The 22,546-nt window shown below is 34.3% G+C and overlaps 3 protein-coding genes across 5 annotated transcripts in view; 1 reads left to right on the top strand and 2 right to left on the bottom strand.

Moving 5' to 3' along the window:
* The window catches only part of gart (phosphoribosylglycinamide formyltransferase), a 24,068-nt gene extending 20,353 nt beyond the window's left edge, over nucleotides 1-3,715 (bottom strand). The window contains exons 1-3 of the mRNA XM_089132583.1: nucleotides 3,593-3,715; nucleotides 1,298-1,452; nucleotides 691-786 (exon numbers count right to left, since the gene is read on the bottom strand). Of these exons, the coding sequence (XP_088988709.1) occupies nucleotides 691-786; nucleotides 1,298-1,442 (241 nt within the window). The 5' untranslated portion in view covers nucleotides 1,443-1,452; nucleotides 3,593-3,715. The remainder of the gene's footprint in view (nucleotides 1-690; nucleotides 787-1,297; nucleotides 1,453-3,592) is intronic.
* Nucleotides 3,716-4,433: 718 nt separating this feature from the next.
* On the bottom strand, nucleotides 4,434-9,957 carry LOC120460548 (uncharacterized). 2 transcript variants are annotated; one of them, XM_039648372.2, is made up of 5 exons: nucleotides 9,867-9,957; nucleotides 8,333-8,599; nucleotides 6,438-6,704; nucleotides 5,589-5,741; nucleotides 4,434-4,953 (listed from the first exon to the last, which is right to left on the bottom strand). In XM_039648372.2, exons 2-5 carry the CDS (start codon nucleotides 8,595-8,597, stop codon nucleotides 4,784-4,786), a joined length of 855 nt encoding a protein of 284 aa, XP_039504306.2. In that variant the 5' UTR covers nucleotides 8,598-8,599; nucleotides 9,867-9,957; the 3' UTR covers nucleotides 4,434-4,783. The 2 variants fall into 2 exon arrangements, with proteins under 2 accessions (XP_039504306.2, XP_039504307.2); XM_039648373.2 differs by having other exon boundaries at nucleotides 8,333-8,602; nucleotides 9,867-9,945.
* Nucleotides 9,958-10,580: 623 nt separating this feature from the next.
* LOC148978784 (uncharacterized) lies at nucleotides 10,581-22,171 on the top strand. Of its 2 annotated transcripts, none has more exons than XM_089132585.1 (4): nucleotides 10,581-10,816; nucleotides 14,292-14,597; nucleotides 16,712-16,846; nucleotides 22,085-22,171. In XM_089132585.1, the coding sequence occupies exons 1-4, from the start codon at nucleotides 10,726-10,728 to the stop codon at nucleotides 22,117-22,119; spliced, it is 567 nt and encodes a 188-aa protein (XP_088988711.1). In that variant the 5' UTR covers nucleotides 10,581-10,725; the 3' UTR covers nucleotides 22,120-22,171. The 2 variants fall into 2 exon arrangements, with proteins under 2 accessions (XP_088988711.1, XP_088988710.1); XM_089132584.1 differs by lacking the exon at nucleotides 22,085-22,171 and adding an exon at nucleotides 17,216-17,625.
* Nucleotides 22,172-22,546: the final 375 nt, after the last annotated feature.

The raw sequence follows: 22,546 nt of genomic DNA, 5'->3' as shown, positions 1-22,546 counted from the left end.
TTCTAAATTATTGAACCATGATTCAAAACAAGTTAAATTGTGTTAGCATCATGCTAAAACATGCTAACAACATTAGTGAGGCATTAAAACATGATAGCATTATGTTAACAACCCCGACAGCAAACTGACATTGAATCAACGTGGAAACGACGTCTCTCATGACATTGAAACAACGTTGAGTTTGCTCATCGAATTAACGTTGAACCAACGTCAGACGCGGCATTCTTCAAAGCTAAATGAAAATTGAAAATTGGTTTGCTTTCATAACATTGAAACAACGCGTTGATTTCAAGTTGATTTTCCGTTAGTTTTGAAAGAATGATGCGTCTGACGTTGGTTCAACGTTAATTCGATGAGCAAAACAATGTCAGATCAACGTTGTTTCAATGTCATATTTCCACGTTGATTCAATGTCAGTTTGCTATCTGGGAAACATCTTGATGTTAACAATATGCTAATTGTGTTTGCATGATAGTATCTTGGTTAGCATCATGCTAACAACATGCAATTTGCATTTTTATCAAAATGCTAATCGAGTTAACATCATAGTAGCAACATGCTAATTGTGTTAACATTATACTAGCAGCATGTTCATCTTGTTGAAATCATAATAGTAGCAATATACTAGCAACATGCTAATCATGTTTTAGGAATTAAATAAAATAATAATGAAGAGACAAAGCATCTTACCAGCAGCGAGAGGAACTTCTGGACCAACGACCACGAGTCCCACGCTATGATCCTTACAATACTGTGCTAAAATACTGTGATTGTTCACAGACACCTCTGGAAAAAAATAATAGACAATATTATAACATATAACAAGGTTCCACATTCAATGCATTTTAAAATATTTTTTTTTTCCAATGCATGTTACATTTATTAACATATGTATTAACAGCGTAACATTTATTAATGAAACAATGCATTATCATGTACACGTCATACTTGTATTTTTAATTTGTAAGTACTCAACTAATCGATTACTCTGATTCTCGAAGCGCATTTTAATAATAATTTATATTATATATAACTAACATTTTTCTCTTAATTTATACATGTAATGCATATGTGTGTATTAATATATTCAACAATTATACACAGCACACACAAACTTTTATTTTGGATGCGATTAATCGCGATTAATCGTTGCCCAGCACTGATTTTTTTCAATGCATGTTGTTCTTTTAGAAACGTGTTGGTTGTTAAACCTCCAAGTGAGTCGTAGACAAACAATAATGAATAAAACACGATGCATTATCATGAAAGCTTGTGTTTTGAATTCGTCACGACTCACCCGAGTTGCAGATCTTGCCGCTGTTGGCCGTGCCGGCGTTCCCAGGAGCCACGAGGACCTGCTGAACGAGAGGCGACTGCGCTAACTTCCACGCTAGTGCGTGTTCACGCCCTCCACTGCCCACCACCAGCACCCTCTCCGCCATGACCTCTGACCTGTGCGGTCACATGACCTCAACATAAACACATGCAACGATCCCATATGCGACAACAATATCAATATGAAGAGTTAAACAAGTGTCAAACTATTAAATATTTTTTTTTTTAAATCGTTTAAAAATAATTTTTTTTTTTAATAAATAATAATTGGTAAGGAAAAAAAATCTCCCTTTAATTAGTGTTTAATAATCTTGTGCAACACTACTGCCAAAATTATGAGACCAAAGACTTAACTCTTCCATTTACTTAGTTATGGAGTCGAAAAATAAAGCAAATAATTGAATATTAGTGTTAATTTGTGTTAAATTAATAGATCTCGTTCTCAACGATTGCCATAATTATGAGAAATTGTGCTATTTAATTTAGTTAATAAAAAAATACAGAAATAAATTTGAAATAATAAAACTGTAACTACATTCAATTTTAAATACATATCTTAATAAATAATTAATAAGACTAGAGCAACATCCCTTTCATTAGTGTTTAATTACAGCAACATCTTGAGCAAAACAACTGGAATTATAATGAGACCTTAGACTCAACTTTGCCATTCATTTATTTAAAGTGTCAAAATAAAATAATTGAACATTAATTATTAGTAGGGCTGTCAAACGATTAATCGCATTCAAAATAAAAGTTTGTGTTTACATAATATATGTGGGTGCACTGTGTATAATTATTTTGTATTTATATAAACACACACACATGCATGTGTATTTAAGAAAAAATATTATTATTATATAAAATATTTATATATATATAATATAAATTATATATAAATCTATATACATGAAAATATATACAAGCATGTGTGTGTATTTATATATAAAATAATTATACACAGTGCACCCATATATATTATGTATGTAAACACAAACTTTACGGATGCGATTAATCGCGATTAAGCATTTGACAGCCCTAATTATTAGTATATAATTTAATTAATAAAACACTACACTTAAGTAAAATAATTTTAGTATTTTAAACAAAAAAAGTGGAAACACTTTACAAGTAGTTCCTTTAAGATAGTTAATTCATGCATTAAACAATGAGCAACATTATTTATAGTTAATAAAAACACAGTTGATTGTTAGTTCATGTTAGCTCAGGTCCATTAAATAATATGAACAGATACAACATTTGATTTGAATAATGTATTAGTAAATGTTGAGTTTAACATCATTAAACGAGAATATTAAATGCTTTAGTTGTATTTTCCATTGATAGTTCACGTTAATTAATATAGCTAACAAATACAGTGTGTATTTATCAAACAATTTAATTAACTTTCACTATTTGCATGCAAATAGTTTGTATATCATCTAAAGAGGCGGTTTGATTGGATGCAGTGTTTGACCTATAGGATGCACCGATGCGAGTTTGATCATCCCCTGCCATTGACCTTTCAGTGCTGATGCCAGACCTTAAATCCCAGCAGACATTAACATCACACACACCTACAGAAGCACTGCAACAAATCACTGTGCATTGCATTTGCATGAGAACACCAACAATTAACTCTGAAAACAAGACTCTTTAAGTTGAACTTTGGCTCCAAAACCCACTGACACAATTCCTCGTGTTGAGCAAGAGTTGGTGAGGATAACTGATGATCACAAATCAATTAAACACACAATCACAGGGAGTATGTTAACAAGCATCACATGAGTGACTCGCATCACGAGATTCGGCGTTTGCTGCTCATTTGCTTACTTTAGACGTTATAAGAACACTAAATGCAACACATATATGCATAATAATGATTATGCATTAGATCGATCTTGAAATGCATGAGCAATTATCATGCACGAACATGTTTTGCAGTTTCAGACACAACTCTTATAAAAAAATATGGTGGCACTGTTGTAGTTGTAAAGGATTCACATATTTAATGTCATGAAGTTTTATGAACATGTCTAAAAAGAGGTTTTACATACGTTCAAAAAAGACAAGATATTATCATGAAACATATTCAAAAACCTGTAAAACATTCATTCAGCACTGCACAATAAATCATGATGCAACATCAGTCAGACTGCTAAAAACAACAAATAACTTTTATGTAGTTTCTGAGTTATCTTCTTTAAGTTGTTATGCCGAGTATCTGTTGCTTCTGTAATAGTAATTGCTCACTTACGTTGTTTCTGATGAAGTGCAGGGTACAGTCGAGATCCTGTGTCTCGATCAGGTCGTGTTTGCTGGACAGAAGAAGACCAGAGTGTGTTTAACACAACAAACCACGTGCGGACAGGCTAGTGACGTTCGATTCGCGAAGCGAATCAATCTTTTGAATCGGTTCTTTTGAATGATTTGATTAGATTAAGTGACTATAATCTGAGGTGAGATCATAAACATAATTTCCATACACCACGATGAATGAAAGCTTGTTTTCACCACATGTGGAAAAAATACTTGCAACTTTTTACCTCATTAACCTTTTTTTCCCCTCATAAATTCCGTGTTTATATCTCAATTGCGACAAAAGTAGGAAATGTTCGATAAAATACGCAATTAGCTATTTTTATTCCAAGGCGAAATCTTCCTTAATATGTGTATATGAAATTTAGCCTATATCTCGTGAAAGCAGTAATGTTAATATTTAACAAATTTTAATTCAGTTGATCAATTGAATCGAACTGTCCTAATGAATCGATTCGCTACAAATGAACCAGACTCCTTGACGCTAAACTCCACACGTTACAAACAAAATTAAAGAATTACAAACCGTGTCGTAGATCTGGGATATGAGATGGATGTGTAAAACAAATATATAATATAGTGTTTGGAAGTCTAAATACCCTTCAAGTTGCAAGTTTCAGTTCGATCAACTTCCTTTCAGGGGAATTTTGGGAAATGTAGTTCCAGAATCCTCCAGGAATGTGCAAAGGTTTCCTATTTCTATCATAATAAATCCTTAAAAAAATTCCAACACAACACAAAACTAGATATTTTGATAGGTTCCTAATAGGACTAAGATGTGCATTTCTTGCCTTTTTTATTTGATAAACATGAAGCTGTCAACCAAGAAACGCTCAAACAACGTGAAAAAACAATACACATCTATTTAAAATCCCAAAGACATGATATTGATCCTTAATAACTTAATCAGCTGTAGATTTCATCATCATCAACATGCACTCTTAAAAATACAGGTTCCAAAAGTTTATTTTTACAGAAGAACCATTTTTGATTCCACAAATAAGCTTATTTTTCTTAGTGCAAAGAACATTTGAATAATCTAGAACCTTTTTCCACTATAAAGAAGCGTTTGAGGAGCGTAAAGGCTCAAGTTGAACTGTATTTGAGGAGTGTGAGCTGAAGTGCAGATTCACAGCAGAGGCAGCTCCGGCGTGTGGAGGAGCTCTCGCCCGACGTCCGAGTCTCGGAGAGCGAAGAGAGTCACTCCAGAGCTGTACGCCGCGGGGATCATCAGGTGCGACGTCTTCGGCCGCTCTTCGTCCTTCCGCTCTTCTTCCCTGATCATCTCTCTAACCTGACCTGTAATTAAAATAAAAACCCGCGGTCAGTCGCTCAGTGCATTAGCTGGACGATAGAGGTGACATTTACAGTCCACCGAACAAAGTGAAAATATAGTGTGCATTAATACACGGCTGTGTGGAATACTTGATTCTGATTGGCTCACTGGGAATGTTTTGTCTCTGTGGAAGTTTTGCTTTTGTCGAGCTAATAAAATATTAATACTCAGTCGAATCAATATTTTGTGAGGAGGTATTTAATTATGCCATTCAGTATCGTGGACTCGCTCTCTCGTTATATTACGCAACGGCGGCCATTTTGTGACTATTGTTTTGTACACGGTTGGATTGTAAGATACAAACAAGTGCGATTTTAAAACAGTTTACTCTGAAAATATCTCTGATCTCCATAATTATTTATGTGTTGAAATGCTGTGTGATAAGTCGCTCTCTGTTTAAAGAGCTGATCAAATATTTCAACTCAGTTTAATGTTTCGCGTCAAATTATTTACTGATGTGTAAAAATCAGGATAATGAACATCCAGACGGTTGTTATCTCAGAATAAACCCCTTCAGGCTGATGGAAGACTCTGATCACCTGGTGTACAGGTACATGTTGAATGTACATCATCAAAAAGTCAAAAGATGGCGCAGTACCCTCCACATTTAATGTCTTCCAGCGCAGGTCGGGATGCTGATCTGAGATCTGTGATAGGTCAACATCTGGTGTCAGTCTCTTCAGAACATCCTCCCGGCGAATGAGCAGCACAGACTCGCTGCAAAGACGCTCATGAACCTCCTCTTCACTCACTGTGGAAGAAAACAACAAGTGTAGGATCTAAGAAGGAACACAAAGGAAATGATTATGTACACTGTGTTCATTTCAAAATAAAAGTCCCGCTTCCGACACATCAACCCAAATAATAAAAAAAAAACATAGATTATAAAAAATAGCCAAATATCGGCCAATATTTCAGTCGACCACTAGTTTTTATTTTTACTGTACTATAACAGTTTACTGTTGTTTAACTATACTACAACTTTAACTTTACTTTAGCTTTCATATTTTCAGTTTTCGTTTTACTAATTTTTTTATGTGCTTTTTAAAAAAAAAATTAGTTCTTTTTACACACAAATCAAATAAACGTATCAGAGTTATTTTAGTATAACTGATATACTATTTTAGTTGTGATGAATATTTTGAATCAGGTTTTATTTTGCGTTGTTTCACTGACTAGATATATTTATAATAATGTCGGCCACTTTTTACTGGTAACGTAAGAAATTAAGCATTATCAGGACCAATGCATTAAGCATTATATTCAACATCATATAATGTAGGACTGACACTAAAACTCTCAAACTATTTTTTTTTTTCTCACACAGTAATTTTATATTTTGGTTGAACTATCCACGATACATATTGTTACATTTTTGTATTGCGAAATATTGTGATTTGTGACACAATATATTGTTACACCCCAAACACAGTGATTTGTGACGCACCCACATCCAGAGGGTTGGTCATGAACACGGCTCTGGGTCCCACGCCGAAGATGAGCTGGTGGTGCCAGGCGTCGGGGATCTGCTCTCCTTCGGGAACGGCCTTCTGCATGTTCATGGTGGCGACGGGAACGGCTCCACGCAGGATCCACCGGGCCAACCAGGGCACCAGCTTGACCCTGCGGCGGGGAAACAGCCCGAAGAACCGGCCCACGACGAGCCCCGCGCTGGCCTGGTGCGCCCCGTCGATCAGCTGCAGGTGCGTCGCCCCTGGAGGAGAACAGGGGTATTACAGAGCAAAACACAGTATGGCTAAATAGAAATATATTTAAAGGGACAGTTCACCCAGAAATGTAAACTCTGTCAGTAATGACTCTCCCTCGTGTTGTTCAACCCCGTAAGACTTTCGTTCATCTCCAGAACACAAATTAAGAGCTGGATCACTCCTCCATAGGCTTCTATTGTAATTGAAACTGTGACATTGACTGTGAAAAATGTGTATTATAAATGTGCAAAATATTTAGTTTTTATTACATTACATCATTGTGTGCTTTTTTGGACTCACTGTAATAATGTACTTTTATTCATTACATTTTATTATTTATTTAATGATTTTTTTTTTTTATCAATCTGTTAGATGCAAAGAGACGCCCATCCTAAAACGTAAGCTATATACATCCATATATTATAAATATGCAAAGTATTTAGTTTCTATTACATTACATCATTGTTTTTGATTGGACTTCTAGATGTATTTTGTTTATTTATTTAAATATTTCTAATTTATTTAATAACTCAAATTCCATTTGTTTTAGTATTTTTTTATTACACTGAATTAACAATTTTTTTATTTAGTTTAGTCTCATTTTTACCTTTCTACGTTGCTTTTAAGCTTTATTTATTTAAATAAGGTTTTTTAGTTTTTATCATTTTATATTTCAATCAAATTACTTTTTTATTTATTTATTTTAGTCTAATGTATTAATTTAGCCATTTAATCAGGTTTTAATTTAAATACAGTTGCATTTATTTTATTTCAATACAATTATTTATGTTTTCATTTGTTTTATTTTATTGTACAAAATTATGTATTTATAATAATATTTTATTGTATTATTGCACAATCAATTCTGTTTTTTAAAATAAAATGTATTCATAAAATTGCTCCCTCATGTTGCTCAACCCCGTAAGACTTTCGTTCATCTCCAGAACACAAATTAAGAGCTGGATCACTCCTCCATAGGCTTCTATTGTAATTGAAACTTGCCGGCCCAGAAAGTTATTAAAGACATCGTAAAAATAGTCCGAGTGACTACAGTGGCTCAAGATTATCAAGCGACGAGAATACTTTTTAAACAAAAATAACAACTTTATTCAACTCTTCATGTTGTTCTCTGTGGGCCTCGAGTGAGCGCTACTGGGTTATACGTCACACGCAGGCTCACTATTGGCCGACGCTGGTCATGTGATGTGTGTGACGTACAACCCAGAAGAATTGTTACACTACGCGAAATAAATACAGGTAAAACTCGAGAGATTAGAATATTGTGATGATTATGGATTACAGATATGAAAACCTTTTCACAATATTTTAATTTTAAATTTGGGGTTTTCATATCTGTAATCCATAATCATCAAAATTATAACAAATAAAGGCTGAAAAATCTTATTTTGCATGTAATGAGTCTGTATAAATTGAATTACTGAAATAAATGAACTTTTGCACAATATTCAAATTTTTCGAGTATCACCTGCACATTGCTATATAGTTAACAATATAATTGTGCAATTAATTCTCATACTATATTTTCAAATTGTTTGGGAATATTTTTCCTCCCCCCAAATGTGCCAAACACTGTGTCGAGTGTGAAGTGAAGGCTGTGGAGAGCGGGGTGTACCGGCGTTGCTGCGCGAGTGCAGGTAGTCGTGCAGCGGCGCCGTGTTCCTCCTCAGACTCGTCCTCACGCAGGAGTTCACCGTCTCCGGGGCGACCGCGATGATGCCGAGCGCCTGCAGGACGTCCACCAGGGCCGTGGCTCCGCACGCAGAGACCCCGATCTGAAGAGTCTGCCTCTGGACCGCCTCCTGGATGCTCCACAGCATCGCCGTGTGGACCTCAGACCCGGCAGAACCCTCCGGATCTTCAGAGCCCATCGACTCCATCTCTGCTGGAGACACATGCAAACAACATGTCAGGGCTTTTCAATCTGTTACCATCCTCGTGCAAGGGACGCCCATCTTGACATTTACTGTGAAAAATGTGTATTATAAATGTGCAAAATATTTAGTTTTTATTACATTACATCATTGTGTTTTTTTTTTTTTGGACTTTTACTTTTATTTATTACATTTTATTATTTATTTAATGATTTTTTTTTAAGCCAGGGCTTTTGAATCTGTTTTTAATCCATCTTAAAACTTAAGCTGTATACTTCCATATATTATAAATATGCAAATTATTTAGTTTCTATTACATTACATCATTGTTTTTTCTTGGACTTCTAGATGTATTTTGTTCATTTATTTTAATATTTTTTATTTATTTATTTAATAACGCAAATTGCATTTATTTTAGTATTTTTTATTACACTGAATTAACATTTTTTAAAATTTAGTTTAGTCTCATTTTTACCTTTCTACGTTGCTTTTAAGCTTTATTTATTTAAATAAGGTTTTTTAGTTTTTTGTCATTTTATATTTCAATCAAATTACTTTTTTATTTATTTATTTTAGTCTAATGTATTAATTTAGCCATTTAATCAGGTTTTAATTTAAATACAGTTGCATTTATTTTACTTTAATACAATTATTTATGTTTTCATTTGTTTTATTTTTGATCAATGTATTTTATTGTACAAAATGATGTATTTATACTAATATTTTATTGTATTATTGCACAATCAATTCTGTTTTTTAAAATAAAATGTATTCATAAAATTCATAAAAAGTAAAAATCTTCAATACTTTATTTTTACACTTATTATTTAGTTTTACATAAAAATTTTAAATAAGACACAAATATTTATTTATTGTTTTAAACTGTTTAGAATTATAAAACTATGACGTGCTGTACATTTATAATTATTAATTCTGACTAATATATATATATATATATATATATATATATATATTCGTATTTATTTTACAGTACCAAGCACTCGAGGGCATATAAATATATAGTTTTAGCATCGTAAAGCATGTTTGGAGCAGCATTTTAGAATAAAATCTGTGACAACGACATTTTATCGTTCCGATGAACCTGAACCATGTCAACACGTTCATTCTACCGGGAGCCTTTCAGTTTTCATACATCACGACGCTCGCTGCACATTTCATGGGAAAAACATCTCTTTCTGATTAAAATATATTATGTAAATATGACAACACGACTAAGAAAAAGCATTCAAATGAAGCATTTGGTTCAATACAAACCGCTTCAGCTCGAGGAACTCGACTTGACTCCTGACGGGCTCTGGTTTGTTTTTATTCCTTGATTAGCTCTCGTGACTCAGTTACTGAGCTGTGATTGGATAGGGGGGGACTCCGTCAATGTGCTGTGATTGGTCTATCAGATGGTCTATTTATTTTGCGCATGACTCCGAGTTAAAAATTCTGAATGAAAAACTTGTATGGAAGCCAATCATGCTCAGGCAAATCTTACAAAAGTTATATTTATGACATAATAAGTGACTGCATAATCATGACAAAAACATAGATTACATATACAAAACATAAATATGAAATAAAATGTGATGATTAATTATGTAGAAAAGTCGACATTGTGACAAAAAAAGCATGATAATGACACTATGCGACATGCTTATTTACAATTATGACATTAAAACATAAATATGACATAATTATGGGAAAGTCAAAATATGACAAAAACTTGCCTAATCTTACAATAAAGTCATAACATTGGGACATAAAAAAAACATTAATATGACATAAAAGTAGAACGTATGACATAAAAACAATACATATCACTTAATAATGAGTGAGATAAAATAAATAAATAAATAATAAGATACGATTTACGTTTAAGATAAGATTTGCGTTTATTTAGCATGATTTTCTTGTAAGAGTAACACGAATGGCTGATGTCACGTGTTACAGATATACTTTCGCTTTCGATGACATTTTAAAGTGAGAGTAAAAAGTGAGCGTGTTTCAGTCAGTGAAAGCGGGCTGATGAACAAACATCTCCGACGGGAACGATGCAAACTCCAGCTCGAGATCTGTGTAGATTGTGAACACGTGACCCTGTAGAGATGAGAAGGGCCTGAGTGAGATGATTCTGTCCTCCGGAACCCGAACTCGACCCATTCGCCTCAGAGGATTTACATTCGCGTTGGTGCTGCTGTCGACATGCGCGTGCACGGGTGAGTAGCGTTACAAGCCCAATGGGATGTTGAATGGTGTTATTATCATTATTTTTTAAGTGGAAATTAACTATAAAAAATAATTATCTCTCTATTCTATTTTATTATCGTATTATATCCGGGTAGGGTAGTTAATAAAGTAGCCTATTCATAAAAGTCGTAAAAAATTCAAAAAAAATTTTTTTATTTTTTTTATATTTATTTACAAATGATAACAAACCCAAAAGGAGGTTTTTGTCAGATTTATTACTTCTGGGTGCAAATTTGTGCCGGCTAACAAAAAATGTCTTTTTTTTTTCTTGGTTAGCCTATGTGAACGTTAAGGGAAATTCCATCTCATCCTTCTTCAAACATTATTATGGAAATGTTATTTTTTAATATTCTCTGAAACAAGTACCATACCTTCCACTAACGCGTTTCAGAAAAAAAAAACCCAATAGCCTAAATAAAGTTTTTTTTTTTTTTGTGCCAATGTTTTGAAAACATTGAACGATCGTTCTGTCAACATTACCGGAAGAACGTTTGTTCATAACTTGACTCGTTCGGCTAGTGTGCCAGTTAAATTCAATTGCTGTCTTCCCAAATAATACATTACAACAGCGATAATAAAAAAAGCGAACAAAACGATATCTTTGTAAACAATTCAATGTGAGGGGCAAATCACATGACCTGTCATTTACGCCGTCATCACCCGCGAGTTGCTAATGTAAACATTCAAAAGCAAGATCTGTGGGCGCACGCATGTGGTGTGTGTGTGTAGTGTATGCTACTCATCTCAGACAGCGCGCAAATATTGCGTTTTGTTTTATTAATAGAGTGTATACTTTTTCCTTGATTTACCCCGAAAGAATGGAAGTGAAATGTGACAACATGCCCCATAGGTGGGGTACATTGGTAACATCCCCATGCTATCTGATATAATAAAATATATATATATATATACAAGTCAAACCAAAATATTTTCTTAATGAAATTCAATTATTAACTTTTTCATATAAAATAATGGCATTTTTTAATAATTAAAAATAAACAAATTTTTGAGTTTGACAACAAACACACCGTAAAACACAGCTAGAACATAGTTCAAAACAAAATAATAATCTGAACATTGCCTCTCAGTGTTTATTTACACGTTTCTCATGTTTTCTCAATAGAATTCATAAAAGTTCAGAATATAATAGCTTATTTCTATTAGGGGCACATTGTAACGCAGTGTGACAACATGCCCCAACTGAGGTTTAAACCCTGCTAGTGTCTTAGCGAAATATATAAACTGTTAAACAACAGATTGGAGATTAAAATAATATCAGATTTGTCTAATTTTAAATAAACACAAAAAAATAGAGATGAAAAATAACTTAAGTAAAAAATATACTTTTGCTATGGTTAAATAAATGTTCAATGATATCTTACAAAGATTTCGGAATTTTGGCACAATTTTTTTTCCAATAGTGTTGGAAACTAAATACACCAAGTTTCGTCATGCTAGCATGTGTGGAAGTATTTAAAACAAGTGTGTTACTACTATCCCCACGTTACATTGTGCCCGGCGCTCCCCTAGTCTAATGCTTAAAGTAAAATTATATGGTCAAGATAGTTTAAACACAATACGCTATTAAACTCAATCTTATCCTCAAGCATAGGGTGATATGTTAATTAATCAAAAAGCAACGCCACTGCCGGATACTTATAGAAGACAAGAGGTTGTAATGTTAAATTAGGGCGCAAAGGCATTGTAATTTCTGCATCTATTAAAGTATTTATTAGTAATACACTGGAAATTTAATTAGTAGAAATGTGAATGTTTGGTTAGTATGCTTATTTACGGTGTGTGTGCTCATTTTCTGGTTGTGCCCCTACAATTTTCAGTTGGCGGCCATTGTGCTCCTAGGTAAACAAGTTAGTCTGGAGCCCTGTAATTATACGAAAGATTTATGGCATAAAAACATATATATGACATGACACATTGACATTATGACATAAAAAGCCATAGCTGTGATATACTAAGTTACATGCTTTTTGACATTTAAAACATAAATATGACGCACAAAAGTGATAATTATTGGATAAGAAGTCCAAGATCAAGTTGACATTGACATATGAAACATAAATAGTCATAATTATGCCATAAAAAGTGACAATATGACAAAAAACATACATGACATAAAAAGTCATAATTATGAAATGAAAAGTCAAAATTATGACAAAAATTCACACTGTAAAAAATATTTTCAAGATTTGTTATCACAACATATTTTCTTTTGTCAAATCAACTTTATAATAATTTATTTAGTTGAGATAACTTATTATTTTGAGTTTCTGATGGTTAAATTAATCTCCTTCATTGTATTAACTCACTTTTTCCAGTTCAATCAACTTAAAATTTTAAGGCAACCAGGTTACTTACTTTTTAAGTTAAACCAACAATTTTTTTACAGTGTAATAATCACAACATTTTTTCTTTAGTCAAATCAACTTAAATAATTCATTCAGTTCAGATAACATATAATTTTGAGTTTCTGATGGTTAAATTAATCTCCTTCATTGTATTAACTCTCTTTTTCCAGTTCAATCAACTTAAAATTTTAAGGATTAAAAAACAAGGAAAAATGTGAAAACAACAAGTTTTTGTGCGAAGATTTTTTAAAACACTGAACGAACGTTTTATTACAGTTTTTCTCAGTCGCTTTGGTGTATTTCTCGACTCATCCTCGAAACAGTAAGTGCATTTCTCGAAATAATCCATAAAAATAGCAACACAATAATTTCCGTCTTGCTCAACATCCTCAGTTCATCTCTCAGAAGTCAGGGAACGTGCATCAGAATGGCCTTGTGTCGTTGTGTTCGGATAACACAGTCACATTAGTTTGTCGACAATTATTGTAAATTGTAGGTTACACACCTCAGTGTGTGTGGGAGTTTGATTCCAAGATTCACATTTACGTTTTTACGGTTCACTGCGATACAGACTGTGTACCACAAAGAAAAACAAACAAAAAAACAAAAGTAGAAATGTGAACAGGCCAGATTTAGATAAAGTCTAATGGACAAGTGTAGAAATACGCTTTATGAAAACTTGTTCAACCATTTTGCATGTGAAGACTTGTGACTATTGCCTAATGTTGTGTGGGTGGGTGGGGTACTATTCAACAGAGACCCATTAGAACACATTTTGATCAACATGAGGAATTGATAATGTAGGAAACAACAGAGAATCGCACGTAATCATTCGCATGGATGTACCAAAACATTCGCAACTTGTTCAAAGAAATGAGAAACTGCTTTTGTGATGTGAAATTCTCTTTTGTTTTGAGAATTTCAATTCTGATCTGAGAAATGCACCAAAGCGACTGAGAAAAACCAGAAGAACATTTGTTCATATTCATAACTTTGAGAGAACCTTTGAGAACCGTTCTCTTGATGGTGAATCTGGTATCTGAGATGATGATGATGATGTTGTTGGGTACACACACAGACTGCGCTGAACACAACGTCACGGCCCAGGCCGGAGGAGCTGCGGTTCTGCCCTGCACGTGTCCCTCGGGTCAGCCTCCATATCTGGTCTGGCAGAAGGCCGCCGGTGAGCAGATGCTCGTGGTCTACAACTACAGAGGAGAAAACGACAAAGACGATCGAGCGGAAGAGTATCGTGAGCGAACAGAGCTGACGGGGAACTGTTCTCTGAAGATCCTCAGCGTGACTCCATCAGACCAGGGCCTGTACCAGTGCTACTATCAGATACGACCCGTCCGACAGGACGACATCTATCTGCAGGTCACAGGTCAGTGCAGTGTGTGTGTGTGTGCTTACATTGAGGAACAATAACAACTTAAAAAACTATTTTGTTACTAGTAAAATAAGTCATTTTCGTTTAGTTTAACTCACTAAAGCACTAAATTTACAAAAATGAAACTAAAATATATATTTTTAACAACCATATATACAGTATATACACACACACAGTAAAATCATACAAATAAAATAAAAGTTTGGTTAGATAACTTGCATTGAGGAACAATCAGGGTTATTATTGATAAATAACTTTAAAACTACTTAAAAAACATTTTCATTACTAATAAAATAAGTCATTTTCGTTTAGTTTAATTCACTAAAGCACTAACTTAACAAAAATGAAACTAAGATATGTTTTTTTAACAACCATATATACATAAATATATATACAGTAAAATCATACAATTAAAAGTTAAAAATTATACAAACGTGTGTGTTTGGTTACATAACTTGCATTGAGGAACAATCAGGGGTATTACTGATAACTAACACTAAAACAACTTAAAAAACTATTTTGTTACTAATAAAATAAGTCATTTTCGTTTAGTTTAACTCACTAAAGCACTAAATTTACAAAGATGAAACTAAAATATATATTTTTAACAACCAAACATAAACACACACACACAGTAAAATCATAGAAATAAAACAAAAGTTTGGTTACATAACTTACATTGAGGAACAATCAGGGTTATTATTGATAAATAACTCTAAAACTACGTTAAAAAAAAACATTTTCATTACTAATAAAATAAGTCATTTTTGTTTAGTTTAATTCACTAAAGCACTACATTAACAAAAATGAAACTAAGATATGTTTTTTAACAACCATATATACATAAATATATATACGGTAAAATCATACAATTAAAAGTTAAAAATTATACAAACGTGTGTGTTTGGTTACATAACTTGCATTGAGGAACAATCAGGGGTATTACTGATAACTAACACTAAAACAACTTAAAAAACATTTTCATTACTAATAAAATAAGTCATTTCCGTTTAGTTTAACTCACTAAAGCACTAAATTTACAAAGATGAAACTAAAATATATATTTTTAACAACCATACACACACACACACACAGTAAAATCATACAAATAAAACAAAAGTTTGGTTACATAACTTACATTGAGGAACAATCAGGGTTATTATTGATAAATAACTCTAAAACTACGTAAAAAAAACATTTTCATTACTAATAAAATAAGTCATTTTCGTTTAGTTTAATTCACTAAAGCACTACATTAACAAAAATGAAACTAAGATATGTTTTTTAACAACCACATGTACATAAATATATATAGTATACAGTAAAATCATACAAATAAAAGTGTAAATTATACAAATAAAATAATTAAAAAACAAACAAACTGAATTTGCAATAAAAAAAAAATCACAAAAAAATGTTAATGTGATAAAAAGTAAAAATATGAAGATTTAGTTGTCAACATTATGACATAAAATTTTTTATTATGACATAATAAGTGAGATTAAAGACTAAATGCGATTAAGTTCATAAAAAGCCGAAATCAAGATAAATTAGAAAATGATGACATGATATTCTTAATCTTTTAATCTTAAATCAAATTTATTTCAAAATCTTTTATTGTATTATTTAAAAAACATATGAAGGCAACGCTAACATTAACCTCAAAAAGCAAAACCTAAATGGATAAATATGTTGCCATTTTGCATGAATGTTATATTTGAAACCCAATTTAGCCTTTTAACGATAAATGTGAGCTCAGGATATGTGCCTCATCTTCACAGTCGACTAAAACGCTGTTCATTTGATCTGTGTCTCAGCTGATCCCTGGAAACAGAAGCCATGGTTTTGCTGCTAACCTTTGGCCCATATTTAATCTCACGGGAATGAGATTATATATATCAGATTACAATCACTGCAGGGTTGCATCATGCATTAAAGGAGCGGTTTCAATGGAGGTGTAACTTTGAACAGTGCGCACAATACCAGGCCTGAAATAACATATAAACAACACCCTGGCATTATTATCACAGCACATATTTAAGCAATGATCTCTGGCTGTTTCTGTAGCTTTGACGTGTTTATCATCAAATCTCTCGCTGTTTCTTTAGAAACACAAAAGATTTGGACCGACCCGAAAACTGTGGCGACGTCTTCGGTTTGCGGGCTCGTTGTCATTGTGATCATCACAGCGGCTGCTGCAGTTTATGTGGGAATCTATCGCAAAAATAGACGTCAAATGAACGGTAACGTCCATTTTTTTTTTCTTTATGACTTAAAGGGATAGTTCACCCATAAATGAAAACTCTGTCAGTACATGCTCTCCCTCATGTTGTTCAACCCCATAAAACTTTCGTTCATCAATAGAAGCCTATGGAGGAGTGATCCAGCTCTCAGATTTAATCCCAAATATCTTAATTAGTCTTACGGGTTTGAACAACATGAGGGAGAGATCATTCCGGACAGAGTTTACATTTTTGGGTGAACTGTCCCTTTAAATGTTTTCATTGAAATTAAATTAAATTACCGTTTACAGTAAGAAGTTCTTATTCATGTTGGTTTAGAAACAAGATTAAATGTGAGTTTATTTCATTGACGTGTTTCTGGCTTCGCAGGAGGATTCGTTGCAACATTGACGAGCAGCATTTAACGGCCGTCAGAAAACAGATCCAGATCTCTGGTTTATGAACGTTTATCTCAGATGACATCTCCAAAAAATGCAAAAGGGTGCAGATGTGGGACTTAAAAAAAAAATAAAACCTAACAAAAAACTGCACAAGCTCAACATGACACTGTTCAGTGACACATTTAATCTCCAACACAATCATTTTCTGTCACTATCTCTCCTATCAGAGGTAAAATAGTCCATAAAATACTGAATTCCACACATGGCTGGTTATTTTACTCTGTTATTCCTTGTTGTTGTTGCAGCTTATATCATCATGGACAATCAAGCTTTTCCTCAAGTAAAAGTAAAACAAAGTCCCTCACATTCCAGCCTGGAATTTGATCAATCAAAGTCAAATATGTCAAAAACACGTATTGCAGGAGTTAAACATTATAAATGAACTGGTGATTTCCATCCAGACAGTTTTACACTTTAGGCCTACTCGTTTCCTGCGTCACAATTTCACTTCCTTATTTTATTCTCAATGAATAGTTCACATTAATCTTTTTTTAACAATGCTTCTGACTTCAGATGAATAATGACACTATTGGCTCGTTAATCCGATTTTATTGTTAGTATTGTGAAGCTGCTGTGAAATCTAAATCGGCTAGTTCCAGTCCTTGATTCTGATTGGTCTAGCTGTGTTTTTATTTCAGGCGAAAATGTCGTCATTGTCATGATTTGACCGTTTTAAAACAAAAAGTATGAGTTCGGAACTTGACTTTACCCCATATAAAGAGCCATGAAGTTTCAAACATGGCCGCCGAGTAAAATTACTTTAATAAAGGGACTTTGGGTATATTCACACGGGGTTTCTCACGATAAAACACGGCTATGACCGCTTCACCCAACGGTCCTATGTATCACTACACAACACCCCTAGCAACCATCCTTAACAGCTTAAACATACAATCACTGAAGCAAAGAGTATTATGAGAGATCGAATAAGTCAGTGTAAGTTACCTGTTTTTTCCAGTAGATATAATGTTAGCATTTTCATTTAATGTCCGTTGTGATATATTGTTCTTTTAACAGTTAAGGGGTTTTCCGACGGCCTCTTGTTTCTCCGTGTTCACGACAAGTTTTTTTGTTTGTGTGAGTGTGTTCACAAGTCCTTTCAAAATAAAAGTCTTCTCTTCGGACTGACTCACTCATAAAGACAGCCTTTGTCTCCATCTAATGGCGAAATAACGTAACTTCTGTCGCACAGTCAGGGACTATTTTTTCCAGCGGAAGGAAGGCTTTTATTTCGTGAAAGCTGCATACATATCTTTTTGGCTTTAATATTTTGTATTGTGTGCTAACCGTTTTATAAAAGCATATCATTTTTTTTTTGCTTACATATATTTACACTATAAACAGAAATGCAGGTAAAAAATTATTTCTTTCTTTTTTCATGACACCGAGTTTTGATTTCTACTGTAAGTGAACAAATGTTTCTCTCATGGTCGTGGACTGTAGTAGTTGTTCGTTGGCTGTTAGTCATCGGGAAATGAGTGTGGCTTTGAAATGGCAGTTTTCCAATTGAAACAACTGAGCTGTTAGTGTTGAATGGTGTCTCAGAACTGTGTCTATTGAAGATTGAGAGATTTGCAAAAAGTTTAACAGCAGCAAACGTTTAAAGCTTATAATGTGCGTGTAGTTTTGCAGACGTGGTGTGAAGATTCGGTAAATAAGTGAATGGTTTTACTGAGGGACATTATCTTTCACTTTCAGCGTGTAAAGCTATTCTAAAAGAAAACTCTCTTACATAATCAAAATTGAGATGTAGCCTACATTAAACTGAGGAAGCTCGTTCCTGCCACAGAATCGACTTGTACATTAAACTGTGGAAGTAATTGCCACTTTATATCTCATATATTTTGACTTTTTTTCTCGAGTTTCACTGGGCATTACTGAATTCAGTCATAGTGTAGAAATGCACACGTCCAGCTGTGACCCAGTTATGTCTGTTTGTGTGTCTCACAGTTCTACAAGGCTATGGCTTTCTAACCGTTGTGTATAATGATGTCGATGTATTATGGGATGTCTTGGAGATGTCTGTTTACTGCACTGGAAATGAACCCTGTTCTGCACAGCATAAACACATTTTGTATCAGTACTGAATTATGCATTAACATCTATCGGTCTGTTTCTCTCTTTTTAAAGTGTGAAATAAGTCATATGATCTATGCAGAAACTTTTTGATTTCATGTGTTTTGCGGCACTTTTGCATTCCCTTTATACAATAGGACTGAAATATGTGAAAATAAAAACTTTATATAATACTGAATCAAGTGTGAGTGGTGTACTAGTTCAGACTGAAGAGCATAACTTAACATGTTTTTTACTTGATAGCTGAAGTATTAGTGAAAAAATCTGTCACTTGTGGATGTAACGGAGTATCAGACTGAGGGTCCTGCAAGCGGACTTATGACGTGTCCAAAAAGGGAAAAATGGTCAGCGCTCCCGGACGCATGGTCTAAAAGGGTCGTCTCTTTAAAGGATCATGAAACCCCAAACCAAATTTTCTGAGATTTTAACAGAGGTATGTGTGTTGAACACCACTGAACACAATGTTGGCATCTGTCATAGACATATACACTAGACCTCACCTTGGCTACGGCAGTTCATTGGAACGAATGCGTCAATAGAGCCGCCATCTTGAAACAGGGGAGCCCCTCCACTTTAATGCATCAGTGTCAATGTAGTAAACACAGGTCTAACGGAAATAAAATCACCATAAATCATCATGAATGCGATTTTTCTTGTTTTTTTGGTTTGTTCCAACAGTCAGACATGTATTTATCATTGATTCCAGAAAGAATTTTTATTAATTTTTTAAAACATTAAATGTTTCTAGTTCAGATTTCATCCGTGAACATCATACGCTGCACAAAAGTCCGCCACCATCAATGAATTCGAAGTAAAGGCAGAGATAGCAGCGTTACCTAGCTACTTCCTATGACAAGACCCCTGTTCCAAGATGGCGGCGCTTTTGACGCATGCTTAGAACCCCAAGGTGAGGTCTAGTGTATACGTCTATGAGCATCTGTTAGATTTAACAGTAGGGTTAAAATGGTTAAATTGAATTTTTTTTTCCACTTTTTTTCATCTTCCGGGTTTAAAATCTTCATCATGTCCATGTCACAGGCTGTGACATAGAGTGCCGAAGTGATGATGTCACTTATAGGACAACTCGGAAGTTAGCGGCGCATGCATTTTCCCCGTAGACTTTTGGAAAATCGCAAAAAAATAAGATCTGTGTTCAACAAAGAGTTGTGACCCTTACACGTTTTGGAGGACAATGAAGATATCTACCTATTTGGAACCATGATAACAGGTCTTCTGCTGATTGGATTAGGCATTGCTCTGGCTTATCGAGGAATTCAAAAGATGGTGACGGCTGTCCAAAGTCTCACAAGGCTGCCCGTCATGATTGAAGCGGTGGGCACTGGGACTGTGTCTATGAACCAGACTATGGAGAAGCTCACAACTTTGCAGAGCGATATGGATCGTTTTGGAGTCCAGAGACCATGAGAACTGAATGCGGCTTTTCGCCCCAAGACTAAACAATCCTAATCTTATCTGTTTTTGGCCGCCCTAAAACCAGCACTGGCCTTGGCCACTGTTGGAACAACAACTCCCAGTGAGCCTTCCTTCCCCGACTCCCTAGGACATCTGGTGATTGTTGACTCTGTCTGGGACCTGATCAAGGTTTTCTCTATGGTAACTAGCTGTGTATCGGTATGACAATCCTGCGGACTGAGGCACCTAGATTATGATGCCAGGCATAGCGACACAGACACGAACTCTTACACACACATACAGATATGCAAACCCACACCCCATCCCTCGCCTTCGCCGCTTTGTACCCCCCAGTCAGGCAGGTCTTGTTTATCAAGCGACGAGAATACTTTTTGTGTGCAAAAAACAACACATGACCACCGTCGGCCAATAGTGAGCCTGCGTGTGTCGTACAACCCACGCTGTTACGCTGCGAGAACTCACTTCGAGGCCCACAGAGAAGGAAAAATGAATGAATAGTTGAATACTCAATACTTACAAGGCTTTTACAAAAAACTTGAAAATTTGGCTTATTAACAATTATGTCTGCCAACATTAAAAGCCGAACCAAGAGCTGTATTATATATTTAATATATAGTCTTTTTGTAAATGTGTTTTTGTGTATTTTATTATTGTAATAGGCATAGTGTACCCTATGTTATCTTATATAGTGTTATTTAGATATTTTTTAGTCAATTTGCTATAGACCTATAAATGTATTTTCTTGTTTGTATTGTAATGCTTTTTTACATCTTGGCCAGGGGACTACAGATAAAAAATAGCCTTTTGGCTAATTCTGGCTTTTTTAACCATGTTTGTTCATGTGTTTTGTGAAATTGCACTGTCCCCTTTTAAATAAACCAATAAATCAAATCAAATAAAGTCATTATTTTTGTTTGTTTTTTTGCCGCTTGATAATCTTAAGATTGAGCCACTGTAGTCACTCGGACTATTTTTAACGATGTCTTTAATAACTTTTCTAGGCCGGCAAGTTTCGATGCCTGAAGAAGCCTATGGAGGAGTGATCCAGCTCTCAGATTTAATCACAAATATCTTAATTTGTGTTCTGAAGATGAGCGAAAGTCTAAACAACATGAGTTGAATTACTTTGTACATTTTTGGGTGAACTGTCGCTTTAAATGTTTTCATTTAAATTAAATTGCCGTTTACAGTAAGAAGTTCTAGTGTGCACTTCTCTTGCACCCTTATGTTTGTTTAGAAACAAGATTAAATGTGAGTTTATTTCATTGACGTGTTTCTGGCTTCGCAGGAGGATTCATCGCAACATTGACGAGGAGCATTTAACGGCCGTCAGAAAACAGATCCAGATCTCTGGTTTACGAACGTTTATCTCAGATGACATCTCCAAAAAAATGCAAAAGGGTGCAGATGTGGGACTTAAAAAAACAAAACCTAACAAAAAACTCAACAAGACACTGTTCAGTGACACATTTAATCTCCAACACAATCATAAATGAAAAGATAAAACACGGCTATGACCCAACGGTTCTATGTATCGCAAACACTTTTAGCAACATAATCATTGAAGCTTATAGAGAGTATTATGAGTAAGTCAGTATACCTGTTTTTTTCAGTAGGTAATTAGAAATGCAAATAATTTTTTTTTTCATGACACTGAGTTTTGATTTCTACTGTAAGTGAACAAATGTTTCTCTCATGGTCGTGGACTGTAGTAGTTGTTCGTTGGCTGTTAGTCATCGGGAAATGAGAG

Source organism: Pimephales promelas, chromosome 6, assembly GCF_988280905.1.
Source record: "Pimephales promelas chromosome 6, fPimPro1.hap1.1, whole genome shotgun sequence".
In the NCBI taxonomy this organism is placed as follows: domain Eukaryota; kingdom Metazoa; phylum Chordata; class Actinopteri; order Cypriniformes; family Leuciscidae; genus Pimephales; species Pimephales promelas.
The sequence above is the reverse complement of the archived record's forward strand: the minus strand, read 5'-3'. Positions and strand labels throughout refer to the sequence as shown.